This window comes from Melospiza georgiana, chromosome 3 (genome assembly GCF_028018845.1).
Source record: "Melospiza georgiana isolate bMelGeo1 chromosome 3, bMelGeo1.pri, whole genome shotgun sequence".
Classification (NCBI taxonomy): domain Eukaryota; kingdom Metazoa; phylum Chordata; class Aves; order Passeriformes; family Passerellidae; genus Melospiza; species Melospiza georgiana.
Window position 1 is genome coordinate 76,106,516 of NC_080432.1, and position 20,289 is coordinate 76,126,804.

The 20,289-nt window shown below is 38.8% G+C and overlaps 1 protein-coding gene across 4 annotated transcripts in view; it reads right to left on the reverse strand.

Annotated features, from left to right (window-relative positions):
• Window positions 1–1,315: 1,315 nt before the first annotated feature.
• The window catches only part of PKIB (cAMP-dependent protein kinase inhibitor beta), a 53,956-nt gene continuing 34,982 nt past the window's right edge, over window positions 1,316–20,289 (reverse strand). For all 4 annotated transcript variants that reach the window (XM_058021783.1, XM_058021782.1, XM_058021784.1 and 1 more), the window contains exons 2-3: window positions 5,844–6,018; window positions 1,316–2,182 (exon numbers count right to left, since the gene is read on the reverse strand). In XM_058021783.1, coding sequence (XP_057877766.1) covers window positions 2,097–2,182; window positions 5,844–5,991 — 234 coding nt within the window. In that variant the 5' untranslated portion in view covers window positions 5,992–6,018 and the 3' untranslated portion in view covers window positions 1,316–2,096. The remainder of the gene's footprint in view (window positions 2,183–5,843; window positions 6,019–20,289) is intronic.

Below are 20,289 nucleotides of genomic sequence, written 5' to 3' on the forward strand. Positions count from 1 at the left end.
CCTGACTTTAACAGGCCACAGCTGTAACCAATGAGAAGAAGAGTGCTATGAAAGAGTGGGTTGGTGAAGAAGAAAGAGTCAGTGCTCTGAGGAGTTGCCCATAAGAAATACCAAGAAGATATGAAACTTTTGTGATAAGGAGACAACATGATGGAACCCCTGCAATAAGATGACAACATACATTTGTTAGCAGTTAATGCCTTTTATGTATGTAGTTATAGATTGGGGATTTTTTACATAGAATTTAGCACATGAATAATTTGCTAAATTCAGCTGGTTCATAATTGGTATTTTTATAGCAAAAAATTTCAAACTAGCTTAGATTAACAAAGTACCTAAAGTATCTATTCCTGTAACCCAAATTTCAATGTCTGTATTGTATCAGAGAAGAAAATAAATATATCCAGTGCTGCAAGTGTGAAAGAAGTGCAGAATTTAATATAGGCCATGACCCAAAGAGCAAAGTATGTAAGGACTTATGTTTCAGTAATATTCATAATCTTGATTTTGATGGGATCATCATAGCTTCCTCTAATTTACCATTTTTATGTACTGTGATGCTGTAAAGGAGGCTGGTACAGGAGAATGGGACTACAACCCAGAAGAAGAGTGTGTACCACAAATACAGGTACCTCCTAGTCCCTCTCCACTGTGGTTTTCAGCTCTGGTCCTCTAGTGTCAGCTAGTTCACTCTCTCAGACTTTCTTAAGCCACCTGTTTTGATCCAGTGGAATAGATTATTTTACCTTTCAAAATTGGAAAAAAAAATCTGGGATGTTGCACTTGTTAAATGAAAACAGGTTTAAGAGGAGGGAACTAATTGTCAGTTCAGTTGAATTAAACTTCATCCTTTATTGAATGGTCCCCAAAAGCCCAGGGTATGAGTAAATGCACAGTAGGAATGAAAGTTGTGCCTTACAAGCTCTCTGCCGGGTTTAGATTACACAAATGTTTCATAGATGGAACACCAATCACATGTGGGATGTACCCATCAGAGATGCTTCTGCCATTTTCATGCTGTACATAAGTGGCTGCTGCTCAAGGAATCGTGGAGGTTCATGTTTGTACCTGAATCTTAAGTCTTCTACAACAAAGGAATGAATGCCAAGTATTTTCAAGAGGATGACTGCCAAAACAAAACAAGTCCTTTCAGTAGAGAAAAAACTTTGCCTAAAATTTTTGTAAAAGTCACAATGATTGAAACATTTTTCACTGTCAGCAGAAAAGAAAGCAAAACACAGATGAAATAAAAGAAATATGCATTATTGGGTTTTAAATATTGTCCTACAGGAGAAACATTAAGAAATCAACTGAAGACAGAAAAGATTATAGGTATTTAATTTCCACAGTGAGATTAAACAATTTTCATCATATACAAACATACCTTCTTTACTTTAGGTACACATGAAAGCTACAATATTCAGCATGAAAACAAATGGCCAAAGTGGCGAGACTGCTAAGAGTGGGAGAACTGAGAAGATCTGCCATAATCAAACAGAGGTAAGGAGAGTCTGAAAACAAACACTGATGTTTATGTAGTTTACAAAGCCTTCTGGCGACAGGAGTAGGAGAAAATTTTATTTTATGTAATTAATTTTTTTTCTCACGCCCATCTACATATGTCTAATGAGAACAAAAATCTCAGGAGATAAATTACAGATAATGTCTGTAATCTAATATATACTTAATATCACTTTGTGGGAAGTGAACACATCTCTGTGCCAGAGAGAAAGAAGCTGGTTTTGGAAATTAAGAAACAGAATTTTTATTTTGAAACAATGATTAGTTCCTGGTAGGTATATTAATTGGAACTGTCAAAGAAGATTAGTTAGGATGAATACTATAACCAAAACTAGAGAGAAAACTGAAAACAAGAGATACATTTTTTAATTGTCTTCCTATTTGGATATGTAGAACATTGCTTTAGAAGGATGACAGTGGAAAGAACTGTATGCCATCCACAAAATCATCTAGGTACAAGTGTGTTGCCAAGTCATGTCTGTGCTGCTAAAGTTGCTACCACACTTCAGAAGGGGTGACACAGGGAAACTGAGAAGTCTGTTGATGGGATTCATTAACCCAGGAGTCCTTAGGTGTTAGGAATCATTGCGTTTTCCTTCCGCCTCTTGACTTTCCAGCAAGGCTTTGGATGATGACTCTTCTCCACCCTCTGCTCCTGCATCTAAACAGAGACAGAGTTAAACATTTACACCACACACATTCTCACAGCTTTTTTAATGTGGTTTTATTTGGATTCACTGATCATCTCTGTTTGGACTGGCTCTTTACTACCAGTCATGGGTGCTTTAGAAAGAGAGATTAACTCAAGAGATTGAGAGGCATCTGTTGATATTGATTTTCCCACTTCTTGTACAGGCTGATCAATCTGCATTTGTCTGTAAAAAATAGATCGGAAATGACTTTGTATTATTGTGGTTTTTTTTTTTTGATAATTTCCAAAATCAAATTAAAATGTCACATTCCTTTGAGCACTGTGTGGTCTCAGGTAGATAACATTTCAGTTTATGGACATGCCAGTGTTCTGTCTGACCTTCTTTGACAAGAAATACCCATGTGAATTTACCCTGTCTTCACAAGATTTTTTGTTACTCTGAGTTGGAAGTTCACTTTTCCACAGATTAGAGTAGAATGCTCGCATGACTGCTATAAATAAAAGCTTCCCAGTGTTTCTGGTCATTATATGTACTGTTCCATGCTGCTTTTTTTGATCAAGTTTACTCACTGAGAAGCAGAAACTCCTCTTGCCTTGGTTTCCTTGCAAACCATAATAATAATTTTCACATTACCTTCAAGCCCCACATGGTAGCACCAGTGGCAATAGCATACCCAAACCTATGGCAGTCCATAGCTTTTGGGGACAAGGAGAGGCCTGCTCAGCACATCTGGCTGTACAGTCCTCCACTTTATACTCCTCCCTCTCCTCCACAGTCAGAATCTAAGGGGTACATTTTCGCACTTGCTATAAAATATCAAAAACACCCAAAAAAGTTATATATCTTGGTCTCTACATATCACAGCAAATACATAATGCTGTACACAATTATACAGCTAAAGCCCTTGGCAGAAACTACTTGATGTTTTAAGTCTGCTCAGAGATTCAGAGGCTTTGGAGTTCTATAGCAATAAAGAACCGAGTTACTTGTCACCCTCCAGTCTTATGTAGCACACCACTGTTGTGGAAAGGGAGACAGAGCAATATCCTCTATTGGCTTTTTCTGTGCAGGCTGGACATCGAATATCAGTGGAGCCTTTCAGACAGGGCAGAGGAAAACAGTTTGTTAGAGGAAATCTAATCTCATACTTAGTGGCACTTAGGAGTGCAATAGGTGCTAGTTAAGCTCCTGAGTGTTATTGGCAGAATGGTGCCCTAACACAGGTTACCAAATGTGGGAGACCAGTATAGCTTCTTGCTCTCAAACTTCTTGCAGCCTTTGGATCACCAGTGACACCTATCAACTATTCAACGAGGTTCCAGACCACCTGTGGAAAGTCTCAGCACTCCAAAACTTACACACCACCAGAGGAGGATCAGATATGATACAGATGGTCTGCATTTCAGAGTTAGGCTCCAATATAAATAGCTGGTGCCAGGATATCTTCTGTTCATCTCACAAGAACGTCAACTCTGTGTGGCTTACAGAGCACATGGATATTTACATCATACAGGTATGGTCCTTGTGTATTCAAAAAAAAAATAGAGCAAAGTCTCTTTTCTCTTCTAAACCAGTAAGTATTAGCACATCCTGTTCCTGACTTTTCATAGTAGCTGACAGTGTTTTAGAAAGAGGAAATGTATGATCCAATGAACAGTAGCTAAATTTGAAACAAGATGGAGAGAGTCCTCCTCACCATTTCCCGTAATCTTCACTGAATCTGAATTTGAGAGTAGCAACAAAATAGGGCATACTTTATATAGCCACATGTTCCATCTTCTCCACTTCTCTCATTTATCTGAAATCTTTGTTCGGAGCTACAAATGACTTTCCTTTTTAAACTACTTATTGTTAGTCAGAAATAGGCAAAAGAAATGCCTGTGAGAGTCCCAAATGTTTCACAAACTGTTTCCCTGCCACCACATTTGAACTTCAAAACTGTCTCTCCATTTTGATGAATTCTCCTTTGCTTGCTGCCTGATCAAAACTTTAACTTACAACACAATGAAGCTGAAATTCCCATCTGATACTTGTGGATTTCCCATCCCCAGAAAGCACCCAAGCTGTCAGAGTGGACCTAACTGCATTTTGTACTCACTTATTATCACTACTGTAAACTGCTGATAACAGAATGTGCTGCATTCCAACGTTCTCTGGCACAGCTATACATCAATGACAAAAGCCAAGGACAATTCCAGGTTCTTAATTGTTCTTCAAATCCTGGCAGTGCTGGTCCTGTATTTTTAAGAAAGCATCAGTACATTTTGCTAAAACTAACATAGCTACATTTCATTTCTTCTTCTTAATGAATTGGATGGAGACCAGGAGAGGAGGACTATTGTGTCATCTGGAGGGCTAGACACTTATCTTATGCCATGCAATAAGTTTTCTTATTGAAAGACTTGCACTCTTTCCTTGTGTTTGTTTTGTAGGGACATGACTTTCATGTTCATAGGAAAAAATGTCTCTTCAATACAAAATAGTACCTTCTTCCAGAATCCATTTAGATTCTTATTTTCCTCACTTGTTCAGGTTCAAGTCAGGATGTGGTCATTCCACCCTTCTCACTCCACCAAGAAATGTTCTTTCTCCATGCTCAGTAGCTAGGCCCATGTGGGGTTTAGATTACAGAACCCCAAACACATGACTATAAATTAAATCACCAAAATAACAATTTGAGATCAAATAAATCCTTCTCCCTGGCCTTTACTGTGCTTTAGGAGGCTGTTCACCTAGCATCCTGTAATTTCTCTGGGCAGTGTAAAAGGAGGATATACAACCCTAGAGACCAGGAATCCCTTTAATCATCTACTTCAGTTCTGAGATTCATGAACTGTTCACACCTTAGCACAGGCTTGCTTTCTCCTTTGCTGCACTCACACCATCACTGCTCCTGGATGTGGGACCACCTGTTGTGGTGACACCACAACAGCAACCATGAAGGGCACGAGAAGAAAAGTTTTTCTGAAAAAAAATCTGATTCAGATTAAAAAAAGTAGGGACAGACCATGCTCAGGCCCAGTTCATATTTTTTGTTTCTTAGGTATTAGAAATCCGATTTTTTCTGAAAATTCATCTGAAGTAACTCTGAAAGTGAAAAGAACTCACAAAGCTGGTGTTGATTACACCTGTGCTATACCATCAGAGCACCTTTCAAATTAGAGGACATGGTAAAACAGGGCACTGGTCTCAGATAGCAAAGTTGAAAGACTACTAAGCAGGAGTAAAATACTCTAAACACTGCTCTTAATGTATATGCCTGTATATTCTGAGAGCTGTCATTGTACCAACAGTACAGCTCTGCTGTCTTATGCAAAGTTATCTCAGTGCAGTAGGACACTGGAACTTATAGCTGATGTGTTTTCCAAGTTGCCCGGACACACAACTGTGTTTTCTCACCCTTAAGGGAACTGGAATTCAGTTCCCAGCATTGAGCTGTTTCCCTAAGCTGCTAACACTGGATCTGTGGGTGGATATGGGTTAATATTAACTCGTGTCATTTGGAGGCACAAGTGATAACTGCTTTGGAAGGTTGAATTTAATTCTAAATGATGAAAGGAATAGTAATATTGGTTTCAAAACTGCACGGTGGTGGAAGTCTTTAAAAAAAAAAAAAAAAAAGAAGGACGACTTCATATAAATGTCCTTTTCTGAATGCCCAGCCATTACCTTCTGAAACAGAGAGCTCAGCCAGTTTGTGTGGCAGGTCTGAAGTCCCAGCACCAGCAGGAGAGCCCAGGATATCTGGTAAGGCGTTTCGGCGGCCTGACCGTCCTGATGAGGCAAAATCTGTGACCACAGGCTCTACATCAGTCATTGCTGACTCCTTTCCTCATAGCAACATCTGCATACAGAACAAACAGAAGAAGAAAACAGCTGTAGCCTGATAGATGCTAAGCACCTGCTCAATGGTCCAATAGCCAGAGGCTTTGCCCAATGGTTCTTTTGTTATTAAAAATGATACATTTCAATACTGAGTGTTTAAGCTTCATTTCTTCCCCTGAAGAGGCTAGAAGAATGTCTGTGCGTGTCCTTACCCCTGCCATTGGCACATCAGACTACCACAATGAAAAACTCTGCATGACAAGAAACCAGTGAATAGGGTCAGCAACAGCCCTTTCTGCCAGCCATCTCTACATCCTTTTACAACAACCTATTCCCTTTTTTCAAAGCGTTTTGCCATACAACCACTTGGAAGAAACTAAAACTTTGTTGTCGTACAGTCTGTGTGAAGTAAAGCATGTTTTCCTTATTATGAATCTTGTTCAGATTCTTATTTAGAATCTTGTTAGAACAAACTTATTTCACAAAGAAGCAAACTACATAAAATGACCTCTCAAAGCACAAAATGAAACTCTTTGTAGAATTTCTTTATCCTTCACAGATCAAACCACTTGTTTTCCTCTGCTGCTTGTTAGCCTGGTTTAACCTTCACTTGAGCATGTGACTTCTATCTAATAAATAACTGAATACTGGAAATAATGAAACCAACTGTATTCAGCTCCTGTGATCCCTGTCTCAAAGCCCATTGAGCAGAATGGGAAAACTGAGGACTACAATGGGCTTTCGATCAGGCTCAGAGATGTTTGCATGGTCACTATCAACAGATGAAGTGTGAACACCTAGACCAGAAGGATACTTGGCTGCAAGTGGCACATGGAGTGTGAAAACTGCCCTTAGCAGTCCCAAAAGGCTATAATACAATCAATTTACACAATAATGTGATAATTAACAGACCAATTTATAATAATTAGGTATCCATTACTCAATTCAAAACAATAGTTACTTGCTCCATATGAATGGAGTTTTGTTTGCCATGTGGGAGCAGGAATGTTGTCTCTGTATAAATATGGTCAACATTTTGTGTGGGAAGGGATACAGATGGTACTGGAGACCAATCTGACTGAAGGCTGTCAGCTTTTGGTTGACAACTGGCTGTATTTAGACTAAGAACTGGATATGGAAAGCATCAATCATGTTAGTGTTGATCATATAAGATGCAGAGCATCACAGTCCCCTTTTAAAATTCTGCCATGCTTGGAAAATATTATTGCTTTCCTTTCATGGATAGAAAAAATTATACAAATAGATATCAAACATTACTTGCTCTGATGTGCAGGAAGGAAAGGCAGAACTTAGATTACTGATACTAACCTGCCATTTCTACCACAAATATTTTCTTTTCTCCATCAAAGTGTCTTTCATCAATCCAAAATCAAGAAGAAATGTTCTTAATTTTCTTTGTATCTCTAAGTACCTTGTAATAGAAGAAATGAATCCTTCTTGATAAGAAACAAAGGCACAAGTAGGACCACTAAGTCTGAGAGGCGACCTGAACATGCAAATAAACTGCTTAACCAAGGGCAGTAAGGGAAAGGTCTCACCTAGAAATTTAGCAGAAGGTTCCTGCTCTGCAGGAAAACAGGTCAAATCCAAATGAAACTTTTCCATCAGTGGTAAAATGTAGAAACTATACATGGGCATCAAGAATGACATTTTTCAGAAAACAAGTGAAAATCATGGAGTCATCAAGGTTGGAAGAGACCTTTAAGATGATCCAGTGCAATGGTCAAACATGCCTTGACATTCTCAGTTAGATTTAGCATTATACTATCAGAGTGTGAGATCAGCACTGGCCACAAAATATGAAAAGAAGGAGTACGAATCCATTATTATATACACAGCCTCATGGCTTTTGGGGGTGTCCATATTTATTAAACTCTAGGTGTCCTAAATCCTTTTCCTCATACACTCACCACAGAAAGTAAAGAGACTGTAAATTACACAGAAAATGTTTGGGGTCTCCTTTTGTTTAGCAAAATTGTCAAAATTACTCTCAATGCCAAAATATCAGCATGCTTGCATTTCCTGCCCATTTCATTTCATAATGAATTTCATTTCATTAATATGGTGGAGCCAAAAGTACTGTTGTGAGTAGGCTGTTGTTCAGTAAGATCTACAGAATGACATTAACATCAAAACACACTTTCTCAAGCCTGCTTTGGGACTTTTCATCTCCCCACTTTTCACTCTTGCATGGATGTTTTGGCCCCTAAATTATTACTTTTTAAATGGAGAAAATCTGGTCTACAACTCATGCCATATGAAGCTACTCTCTTCTGCAGTGCAGTTTGCACTTCTGCACTTGTTTCAAAGCTGTCCCTTTCCTCTCCAGCACATCTCCTTCCCCTCTGATGTAATCTCCCTTCACTACATAATACTAGACAACCCAGGAAAATGATGAAGGACACGGTCTGACGTGCCTCCGCATAAGTGAATTTTGATTTATGCACTTGATTAAAAAAGTATGCAAATCTAGACAAATCTAGAACATCTGTCAGACAGAAAATCAGCTGATAATGATCATTATCCATTATCCATCCATCTGGTGGCCATAATTAAAATTTGGTTATCTAAAAATACATCCTTTATATACATAATATTTACCATAAAAGGTTTTTACCTTTGTTTTTTTCTATCAACACTGCACTAGCACAGCATGTTCTCGAAGTATATTTGAAAGATGAGGGACTACCTCAAGAGGCTTAGAACTGACATTGCAAACTCTAAGTCCATTTATAGGTCCATATAACCAAAAACTTAAGCTCAACTCCCAACATATGACAGACATTATTCAAAGTAGTTTGCAGCTATACTTGAGAGAAATGCCATTTTGTTCATTAATGTTCTAAGGGATTTCTTCAATTTCATTTCTGAGGCTCTCTTTTATCAGTATTTTCTAAGGCCTACATCCAAATAAGGATACAGAATTTCTCTGCTTTTCATATGTTTCTACCTTTACATTTTTTAACACATTCATTGGAAAATATCTACCTTTCTGGCATCTCCTTGCATCTGTTAAGCACAGTATTATTCATGCCTCTTCACAGAGTAAACAACAATTACAGTGTGCACAGCAACTATTTTTCTCAAATCCACTCCTCCTCCTCCTGCTGCCAACATCTTCTTCTGCTTCACTGAACCCATTTTGCTCCAGCCTTATCCAAGACAAAGATAATGTTGCCCTGTTGCCAATGCCTGTGTGCAGTTGCTTCTTTGAGTTTCCAAATTACTGTTGTCATTTTTCTCCTGTGTGACTGCTCACCAGACTAATGGAGCACAGTTCCAAAAGAGCAGTGCCAGATTTCCAAATCACAAAGCTCTGTACTACCCCGGTTCCCTTTTTGCCATAAATATAAGGCAACTGGGCAGGGAGGGATGGAGGCTGTGTGCAGAGGGTCAATAGCAGGAAGGCAGGTGCATGTCCCAGAAGGGCTCATCTACCAGTGGAGACTGAAGGCTATGCTGGCATCCCAGATAGCACTCCATCACCAGGACTAACTTTGCAGGTCATTGTTGGGCCAAGACAGTGTTAAGGAGGTTTTGGGAGTATTAATCCTCTCATATGTGCCTCTGAAATGCCTGCAGGATCACCCAGAATGCACAACAGATGAGTCAGGCGTGCGTGGGGGAAGGAAATGCTCTGCTTGTGAAAACTCACTACAGCCAAAAGCAAAACTCAATTAATGATGTATCAGATATTTAGGTAAATGTCCCCAGACAAAACAATGGCAAGTAAACTACAAGTGGCATTTTCTCTAAAAGACAGCTAGTTTGTTAATCTTTGAGTCTTCTTTTGCTGACAGCATAGCCAGCCCTTTGGGGGGAAATGATTCAGAATCTGGTGACAATTTCTTTAAATAAATGACAGGAAAAGAGCAAATAATTCTCCTGAAACAGTTTGTGTTGAGAATCAAGGGAAATAATGCTTCAAGGTGCTCAGTGGTAGCAGGTGGCACAGTCCACATTTAATGTCAGTGTTCCTCACTCTTATCTGTTAGAAAACAGATAAATCACCATCTTAAGTGTTTGTGAAACCTAATTTTGCTTCTGATCTTTCTACTGTCTAACACAGACAAAACACCAGATTTGTTCTGCTTGGAGGGACAAACTATTCCTCAATAAATATCAAAAGGTTCCCAGCATTGGCACTGTGGCAACTCCACTCCATGCAGGAGCCTGAAAGACCAAACACATTACTCCTTGCTATTCAGGCACTTTTGTCAAAAACTTAAGAATAGTCTCTGCCTGTGCTATCAGAGAAAGCTACATTTCCTGAACAATGTTTGTTGTGAATGCCCTTTAGCAGAAAAAAACTGGAAAGCATGAAATCCTCTCACAAAACAGATGAAAAATTCAATAGCCAAGTAGTACTTTCAGAACCAGAGTGACTGATTCTGTGTCTTGTGGGTCTCTCACAGTGAGATGCATTTCAGCATCTCAATATATTCAGAAAAAACTTTAGTCCTTCAAGTGGTGTTTAGTTTGTCTTTATTTACTTGTAATGAGTCTTCTCCGTGTACCTCTACCCCAAAAGCCTGTAGGTTCAAAACTTTCTAAGTAAGGAGAACAGAAAACATATTGAATGAAGTGCTTCCCACTGTGCAACTGAGATGGAAACCACAACTTCTTGCTTGCAGTTGCCACGCTTTCACATCCACTTCTGCTGCAGCTGCATCCTCATGTCTTTGTCTCCTCTTACCAAAGGTCTCAAAATAGGAACATTCGCATTATCCATGCTCACGTAATCATTATGCTTTATCCTGAGGTGTTTCTGGACCATAGAAAAGGAAAAAAAAAACCACCTAGGAACATCCATGCTTTTAAGGAAGACAGTCTAGAGATTACGATGATGACTAAGAGTAACCTGGGCACTCGCATAAATTTTGTGAGAAAAATTTCTCTTATGTGATTTTTCACATCAGGAACATCTGTTACACACTGGCAACCCTACTGCTGGGAAGCACACAGAAAGATAAGCAAGTGTTCTTTACCAATGCATCTTTACCATATATATATCCAAAGACAGGGGTCTCCATTTTATTTAGGGCTTAGGACAAGAAATCACACATTTCTGGGTATGCAGAAGCAATATAGCTAACTATATGAATATTAGAAGTGATCCACTAAGGAAAAACAAGTATTTTGTTACTTTTCAGGTTTTTTAATGTATCACTAAACTAGAAACAAGAGTCATTTTTATTATTTCATGTAAAAAGATGGTTTGGGTTTCCTGTACAGAGTTGGCTTTTCTAAGAAAAATGTTCTCAGAAAATTGTTTTTGTTTTTGTTTTTTTTGTCCCTATGCAGGGAAACTGCTTATATCCCATCTCAGTAAATCTACAGTGAAGAAGCATGTCCTTCTACATATGTTTCAGTATTTCTGTTACGGCCCATATAGGACGTGGTATTTTTGGGATGATATTTCAAAGTTTGGTACATTGTATAACAGGTTTTCCCTCTTGGTTCTTTGCAGTGTACATGGCTGTATAGACATTTTACACAAAGGTCTTATGATTTACTTCTGCTCTGGGTACATGACCTGCTCTACACTCTTCCACCAGAAGCAACATCCTTATCAACAGTGTGCAAAAACGGCTTCCATACATGATCTTCTTAATACCAAGATGGTCAGACTGGGATATCATGATGGCACCATTCCTCCATTTCCTGCTCTCAGAAGTACCAAATGAATACCCAAGATCTTGATCCTTTTGTTCAGAAGTCCATAATTTTAGGGCACAGAATCTGAAGAACTTAGCCAAAGCTGTAGGACTCTTTTTTCCTCAGAATGGAACTTTGAAACTTTCAGTTGAATTTTCTGATCACTTCCATAGAGCCAATATTATACTCATGGGAAAAACAAGTAGGGAAAAAAGGCAATATAAGATTGATCCTGCTGCTTTTAAGCTTCTGGAGAATGTGCAGATACCAATGGGGCAGTTCACCCTCTACAAACATGTACAGAGGAGAAAGCTTGACTGTGAGCTGCATTTGACCACTGAGTATGCAAAGTGCTCTGATGCACAGGAGAACACACTACAGAACTAATAGCACTTCTAAATAATGGCACAATTTTCTCTTTGTGAAAGAAATAAGGGAGAGAGGAGAAGGGGTCATGATTCTGACAACTGAATCAGAAGTTATCTGCAGTGAGTAATAAATGAAGTGACATTAGCTGAAGGCAGTCGATACCAGGGAACCAAGCATGTCACTTTCCATATGCCTGTGAGTGACCAAGAGCAATGGCAGACATAAACGTTAGTCAACTTCATGGGAAGCACAGTTCAATCCTAGCTCATCGGCCATGCTGGAAAGAAATCAAACACATCCCCTACTATGGAATGAGAAATGAAGCTCAGTGGTAACAAATCAACTGACCAACCTAATTCTTCCTCTTATATTTCGTCCATTCATCCCCACAGAGTTTTCATTTCCTGTTGCAAATGCACACACCAGTTTCTGAGTTCAGCCACACAATTCTAACCTGCTATAAATCCTTTCTTAGAATTTGCATCAGGCCTGAAATTAAGAGAATTTTGCCCACTTTCAGGAATATATATGAGGAGTAATTTCAGAACTAGAAATCATTTTTACAGCTAATCTTGCCATGCAGAGTCCTTGCAACTACAACATTGCAGTTCAATTTTATTTATAATCTTTTGTACTTTCAAAAGCACACAAGGAAATGAGTATACCCCAACCTCTCCAATCTCCTTTCTCCTCAGCCATTTGACTGGGAATTCCTTAGGGAAGCATCAAATAAGTTTTTCCCTCTGCTTTGATATCTGCTGCCCCCGCATCCCACAGACACTTCTGTAACACAGACAAGTCTTCTACATAAACCAGCATATGTATGTCAATCTGTATTCTTCGTTAGAAGCAGCGAGGGATTTGGTTCTTTACTTGCCAGCTCTGTGGAAGAAAACTATTCTGACAAAACCACTGGGAAAACTGAGGCAAGCAAAGAGCTTGAGGCATACTGGAGTACACTTACACAATGCACTCCAGTAAAGGAATCAGCCCAGTGACATGTAAAATGTTTTTGTGAAAAGATGAATTTAGAATTTAGCAGATATATGGGAATGTAACAATTCCATGCACGAAACCAACATGGCTGTGTACCCAAAGTCTCTCACTGGGGAAGGCCCAAGTCTCCTTGAGATCTTACTGACATAAATGAGGGATGTTTCCATCTGGCTCAGAGTGAATCCAAGTGTACCAGTACGTACAGCATGTTCCCAGGAAGGGAAGTCCTTGTGGAAGTGCTTACAGAAGAGCAGTTGTGGAGCAAGAAGAATTTCCTGGTAGCAACATGTGGGCACAAAGGGTTGAAAGCTGGGAGCACAAGACCGACAGAGAAGTAAAAACCACAGGGAGCTTTAACTGTGCTTCTGTGTAGAAAAGAGAGATCACCTGAGGGTCTGTGTGAGACAAAGAAATTACACAGGAAGCTAAAGGGACATGGAAAGAAAGGAGGGCTCTGCAACTTTACTGAGGAAGAGGAACGAAATTAGTAGTGAGGAGTTTCTTGGGAAGGCAAGCAAGATGGGAGGAAGAAGCTTGTTCAGTTCTGAGGAACACTGCAGGAGACCAGCTCTGGTGCAGGATGAGCAGAGATATGGGCACAATGGAGACCCTACACTTAGCAGCAAACAGGCTAGGTAAAAGTATAAGAGGTTTGTTTGGTTTTTTAACTTAAAAATGCTTACTACACCAAGGATCTTTCTTCTCAGGGTTTTTTTGAGGGGGATAAATTATTGTGTTAATTTGACATATGCTACAACACCTTGGCCACCAAATATGTAGTACTTGTGACAACCTTTACAGACTGATAATGTTTGGAACCCTCAAAAGAACAAGCAGCTCCAATAAGAGCTTCTGCACAGATGTGCATTCTCTTTGCCCTGCAGGCAGCACCATTCCTAGGAGAAAAGTTCCTGTTATTTCATATTAAGACCTCCAGAGTGTCCCTAGGAGGAAGAAGTGGGTTTGTTGAAAGGGTTACCTTTCCATTATGGAATTGGTGAGGGACAGAAGCTTGTGCTTCTTTCCACTTTCCAGCAGTTGGGTGGTAACAGACTGGAAGCAAGCAGGAATTGCAGTGTGAATAGCTGCAGGCACCTTGCTAAGCTCCTAAGCCTTCAAAGCATGGGACCGAGACCATTTCCACTAAAAAGCAAGGACAAGCTCTTAGAAGTACTTTATTGATTTAGCTATGCAAATAAAACCTGATATTTTATTTTGTCACAGCCAAGTAACATTCTATAATTATATATAAAGCCAGATTAATTTTATTTAATTTGTATGATTATTCATTCTTCACACCTAGAAGCTGTATTTTTTTAGCCTGGCTCAGACCATCCCATCCTCTTCATGGACTTCTTCCCTGCTTATCTCAGTTTCACTTGACTGATGTGGAAATACTTGGGTTTAGCCAGTTTTGCAGTCACACCCCCCAGCATTTCTTCACCTGAGCACAGGAGAGGATACTCTTTGCCTTACAGTTTATGTCTGATGAACACTTTGGAAAAGCTAAAGCCCAACAAAATTCATACACCATAAACCTTCCTATTTAAGTTTTTAATTTCTGCATTCTGGTTTCATAGTGCAAGCACACACAAGGAGGAGTCACAATTTCCAGAACAAGAATTACTCATAGCTGTCTGTTCTAATAAAAAAAAATCAAAACCAAAACAAAACAAAACAAAAAAAACCCAAACAAACAAACAAAAAAAAAAAACCACAAAAACCCCCAACCAAACAAAAAACACCAAACACAGCAAAAATCCCAACACAAACCAAACCAACAAAAATGAAGTGAAATTTAGTATTAAATTGCTACTTACTCATAGAGGACTGGAAACAGCATTTAAAACAATGTAAGCTTAAATCTATTTTTTATTGAGTAGTAAAAGTACTAACATACTAATAAAGGCTAATTTCATTTTCTTTACCATGGAAAGCTGCAAGAAAGCCTGCTTGTCTTTGTCATAAGCAAGTCTGTAAATCTAACACTCCAAGTTTTTTTATTATTCTGCCTGACAGGCAAAGCAGTTGACAACTTCAGCTATTTCAGTAGTGCTTATTGTTGATGGGAACATCTCTACCACCCTTTTCAGCAAGTATCAGTCTGAGAGCCACGCGGGTATCTTGCAAACATCACCCCAACACTTCTCTCAAACACGGTTCTTGGAGTCTCAGTGCTCTTTGCTTTTGCCATGAAGCTCTGCATAACTATTTCCCCCCAAATTATTCATCTATTTCTCACTTCAATTATGTCTCATACTCCTCAAATGATCTGAGCTTCCTGAACTATTTTACCGGCTCATCCAAGACTGCTCCTGGAAATCCAATCTAAAAAACCTCATTTGGCATTCTTCACTGAATAGGATGGTGGAAAGAAAATACTATTTGCTCAATTCAGTAAACGTTTAAATAGTTAATAAAATATTATTTTATTAACTCAGTTCAAGGACAGTAAAAGTTCTTTGATTTTGCTTATATAAGTGAACTATTGCAGGATAATTCTATAAAGCTATCTCTACTGGTCTACCCAAAGGTTTTTCCAATTACATTTTTCTAACTAATAAAAGAAAATTTCTTTCCCTAAGAATTTTTTCTTAGACCACCACAGGTGCTGCAAAATTCTGCAAAATCATTCTGGTTCAATTTGTCCTCAGGGGAAGATGAACCAACAGAGAAGAGAACACTGTGTTTTTCAGATTTAATGTGGTGACTGTTAAAGTGAGCCCAGGCAGGAAACAGCCATTTGGCAAGTGAAGTCTAATACAAGGAAAATGGAGCTAACCTCCAACTGCAAGTCAACCTGGTGCCCTGAAACAACCTTTAATGAGTTACTTAAGTTTCCTACTGCTCTCCTTGACATGTCAGTGGCTTTAACACTCACAAAGATGAAAAATCAATAGGACATATGGATACATTTTGAGAAGTTATATGACTTTGCTGCACTGTCTTCAACAATTGCATTTTAAATGAGGACCCTCAGTTCCTTGCTCGGTATGTTCCATTTATACTATATTATACTTTACCATATTTTTTTTTTGCTTCAGAAAAAGTATTTCTTCAATATTCAATGAATAATCCTTCATTTTAATTTCATTCTCCAGCATACATCATGCTTGCTCTAATACAATTTCACTGAGGTCACAGTTTACCCGTTCAATCTTCGCAGTGGTCCTATTTACTGATTTTGATGAAATTACAGCTAGGAAAATGTGCCCCCTCTCATGGTGACTCACCAAGAAAATAGACTGAGATTTAAGAAATCCGTCTTCTTTTAGGCTTATAATTTAAGTTAGATAATGACCTTGATTCACAAGACTTTCTCAATTATATTTACAATAGACTTTAAATTGCAAGTAAAAAAATAAATTCAATCAATTACAATTCACTGAGACATATCCTGATAGCACAGGTTTACAATTTGACCCTGCAGTTCCCCACATATTTCACCTAATTGCAAGGCTTGTGTTGCTTCCACTGAAATTTGATAATACAGCCAGGACACAGTACTAGGAACAAGCGCTTTGACATTCAAGAGCGGATCACTGAGTCAGATTTGTCCCAGTCAGATTTGGTGATTAGAGCTATCTCCAGGGGAAAGGACACCTGATGATGCCGTCTCTGGTTACCTGTGCACCAGAAAAATCTGTGACTGCACCATGGGCAGAGACCACAGGGTATTTACACCCACAGGCTCAAAGGATCAGAATAACAAAACCCTCAGATTAAATCCTCTGCCAGAAGATTCAGACTGAGGGAAAAGCTTTTTCCACAGAATAAGGAATATAGGGGCGTAAGTATTTAAGAGCATCTTATTCTTAAATTTTCTGGAAATAAGCCAGCTAAGTACTGATCCACTGAGTATCACCAATGAAAGAAATTAAATAAATCAAAAGTCCACAATTCCACAATCTCTTGAGGTGTAATGAAGGAAAGAAATAGGCTATATGATTATCCATAAAGCACATTAAGAATTTTCCCCTTAAAACTTATTTTGGATTAATTTTATGCTTCAGGTGAAGGGTTCATCTGCAGTGCTATACTTGCTTCCCCCTTCCTACTTTTAGATGATTCTGTTTCCTCTGCTGAAAGGATATCATCGATCACAGCAATTTATAAACCTCCCTGACTTTCATGCTGTTTCAGAGTGTCCCTTTTTCTTAGGAGAATACGTCTAATAGGTAAAATTCATAGTAGCTACAAGCCTAAACAAGTCAGTAAAATACACATGGGATTAATTTGGTTTAATTTCTTTAGCCTTTCAATATACTTCTATTTTATGAAAATATGAATCATCTCTATTACACTCTAATGATCTTAGCCTGGGACACTAAACCAGCCTTCCTATCTTAGGTCTTCACAGTTATAGACCCTTTTTCATAAAAAGAAGACATATTTCAATCAAAATTCTACTAAAATGCTACGGAAATTATTTTATGGACTCAGCAAGCTTACTTGGCAATTGAGAAAAATTATTGTCTCTCAAAAAATCTAAGCCATAAAAGCAAATCCCTACCTCCAATTATTATAGCCTATCTGTTTTTCAAGAACAAGAACCACAAAACAGACCTTCCCAGGGCATGTATGAGAGTGGCAGGCAGGTCATTTCCACACAGCTGAATTAATGTATTTTAAATTAATTCAATTAAAAATATCTCTAATTAAGGCAGATGGCTTTCAAAGAGCCCTTTCCACTTTGATAAATGATCCTTCAATGAACATGCCCAGCTATTGAAACACCTGGATTAAGTGCTTTAAATAGGGACCAAAAAAAGGTGTATTTATATCTCAATTGATAAGGAGGCTATGAAAATCACCAGTACATATAGGATGATTTAAAAGATGACAGTAGAAGGTTAAAGTGTGCTTTTTATAAATTATTTGAGTGAAATACTCAGACTTTCAATACTGAAAGGGGATCTAGTATAAAAACTTCTAGCAGGACCTATTGTAACAGGACAAGAGATAATGGTTTTAAACTGAAGGAAATTGATTTAGATTAGACATAAGAATGGTTTTTTTACAGGAGGTGGTAAAACACTGGCACAGGTTTCCCAGAGAGATGGTGGATGCCCCATCCCTCAAAACTTTCAATGTCAGGTTGGATGGGGCTCTGAACAACCTGATCCTGTTGCTGGTGTCCCTGCCATTGGCAGGGGGGTTGGACTAAATGAAGATCCCTCCCAACCCAAACCATTCTATGTGAATGATTCTAAGTACGGCTGGAACCTTAAGCTATTTTAGCTTGGATACCATGATCCACAGAACATTTTTTAAACTTTCTTAATCTGCATGGGCCATTGACCCATGGGCTCTCATGGGCTTAAGGAAAGTGAAGGAATGAAACCCAAAATATAAACAAGCAATCAAGTCTTGTTCCTGTTTGTCATACAAACAACATTGAGTGGAAGTTCCACATACTGAATCCTTTGGATTTAAAAGTTTAACCATCAGCTTGCTTTCTCCTCATCTTTTTAGTTTTAATTTAACATTCAGCCTGCTATATTCTGAGTGAGAGGTGGGTGATTTTGACATGTTAGAGCAATGCCATTCTTTCACAAGAGAAGCAGAAGTAACAAGCAAGGTCTGTCTAAGCAAACATTGCTTCCCTTTGGAGCAGAATTGGATAGGATTTTCATCTTGAAAGCTCAGAGAAAAAGGTTAATCTGCATTTCCACTCTGTAGGGATGGTACCATGTAATTCCTGAATCAATTTTAATAAAACTTTTTCACCAGGTCTAGGAAAGACACAGATCTCTGCTCCTGAAGAGTTACTTCCCAGTATTCAGGGACTGGCACAGGGTGGGAGGACAGTGAGCTTGAGTTGCTATGGATATGGCCACTACTTAAATCATCAGGTTCTTTGACCCTTCTGAAAATTTTCACTTTGTGGTTTCATCCCTGTAAGCCCACAAACATAACTTGCTCTGGAAAGAGCCCATACACAGCCTCAGTAATACAGCACATTTTTGCATGGCAAGGAAGTGCCAGTGTCCCCCTCCTCACCCAGCTTCTCCCACCCTGCCCCACAGAAGGACCACAGCAAAATTCTCCACCATCCCTGCAAAGGCTCTTCCCCAGGCAGCACCAGAGGCGAATCTCCCCACAGAAAGACACAAGAATGAGCAACACAACCTGCAGAGGGGGAGTCACACGCGCCATTTGGAGTTACTGACACCTGCCATTTCAATCCCTTGTTGAAGACACTCTGCTGCAGGGGGATGAGGAACACAAAAGGACCCATTTCCCCTTGTATAAAGATTACTGCTCAGCACTGACATCCTGTAGCCTTCAGATTTTATGTTTAACTGGAAATAACAAACCCCTGGCAAACTCCTAAGGTTTTGCAGCCTCCACAACATTTGGTCAGAGCATGTATCTACCTGTGTAATGTGTGAATTCAGGAACTGCAGAATGCTTAGAAACAATTTTTCCCCATCTGCTAAGCTAATGACCTCTCCTAAAACGCCTATGAGCTCTGAACATTTCCTTTTCTAGTTTTTTCAGCATAATCATATTACAGTCTGACACTCGACAGTGTAAATTAATGTTTTCTTTGATTTTTTTATTTTCCATGCAGATTCCTCAGAAGTTTTTTTTTTTCTATTTTATCTTATTAAGCACAGAAAGAGAGAAAAGGCAAAAAACAGACATTATCTCTGAGCGAATCTTTCTGCAAGCTGATACATCTGTTTCTAGATAGACTGAAACCAACACCAAGACCATTTCAGAGGACATACTCTGCAAACATGTGTCTTTCCCAGAAACACACAGACCTAAGTGCATTCCTTAATGGAAATTCCATAGGAGGGTTTCTTGGGGTTTTTTTTTGTGGAAGTATGGGTTGAACATTTCAAAAGAAAACCTGGAAGTGATACTGACAAGTGTAGATCATTGAGGGATTATGCTGATGTTGTAGTATCCAAAATATTTACTCCTTGGTTCATATACTGGGATTTGTAGCCATGATAATTTTATGAAAAATCCTTTGCCAGGATTTTTCTCCTGAGAAGCCTCAGAGGAAAAGAAAAACAATAATTTGCTGATGTGGAATGCAACAGGTGCATCTTTGATTGGTCTCATGTGGTTGTTTCTCATTAATGGCCAATCACAGTCCAGCTGTCTCAGACTGTCTGGTCAGTTATAATATTTTATTATCATTCCATTCCTTTCCTTTCAAGCCTTCTGATGAAATCTTTTCTTCTGTTCTTTTAGTATAGTTTTAATATAATATATATATCATAAAGTA